Here is a 694-nt window from a genome sequence, read left to right as displayed (position 1 = left end):
GTAGTATATAGTAAGTGGGCGGTAGCGATATAGAGTGTTAGTAGTAGTAGTATATATATATATATATATATATATATATGTATATATGTATATATGTATATGTATATATATATATATATAAATATACATATATATAGATATATATACGCATATACGTAAGTGTCTATTACTAATCAAAGAACAATGTCGGCTGTAAAGCGAGTTTCTAACGCAGAGGAAGTTAATGAAAACTCGCCCCTAATCAGAATCAATAGCGAGGCTGCGTCTACCTCCTCCACAGCAGAGCACAACCGCAACAATAACAAGGACCACAACACCATATCCAAGGAAAGTGCATCCAGAGGCCGACGACAACATCGAGACTCTATAGATTCGCAAAAGTCGGCTTCCTCGCTCACATCTAACTCATCCCAGTCTTCATTGACCTACCGAGACCTCTCACCTGGGGCGAACGCGATAAGGTACTCGGCACTATCCACCAATGATTTGGTCACCTCTCCTAGTGCGTCTAGACGGACAAGTAATATAAGTAGTACGAGTGTGGCGTCGTCGAGCTCCGGTACAAGACAGCCATTCGAGCCAGTTACTAGCAGTCCGAACTTGTCGCCGGACGCACAGCACACGCAGGTACTTATCCAATCTGCGTTCTTCTGTATGTATACATTATGAAGTGTACGTATAGATAAACCATCAA

At 41.5% G+C, this 694-nt stretch overlaps 1 protein-coding gene across 1 annotated transcript; it reads left to right on the top strand.

The window, feature by feature from the left end:
- Positions 1 to 74: 74 nt before the first annotated feature.
- SARC_17949 (hypothetical protein) lies at positions 75 to 669 on the top strand (the record flags this gene model as incomplete). Its single annotated transcript, XM_014287964.1, has 1 exon — positions 75 to 669. The coding sequence occupies exon 1, from the start codon at positions 184 to 186 to the stop codon at positions 667 to 669; it is 486 nt and encodes a 161-aa protein (XP_014143439.1). The 5' UTR covers positions 75 to 183.
- Between the last annotated feature and the right edge of the window lie 25 nt (positions 670 to 694).

This window comes from Sphaeroforma arctica, assembly GCF_001186125.1.
Source record: "Sphaeroforma arctica JP610 unplaced genomic scaffold supercont1.12932, whole genome shotgun sequence".
NCBI classification, from domain to species: domain Eukaryota; class Ichthyosporea; order Ichthyophonida; genus Sphaeroforma; species Sphaeroforma arctica.
Note: the sequence above shows the minus strand (reverse complement) of the source record. Positions and strands in the feature narration are given on the sequence as shown.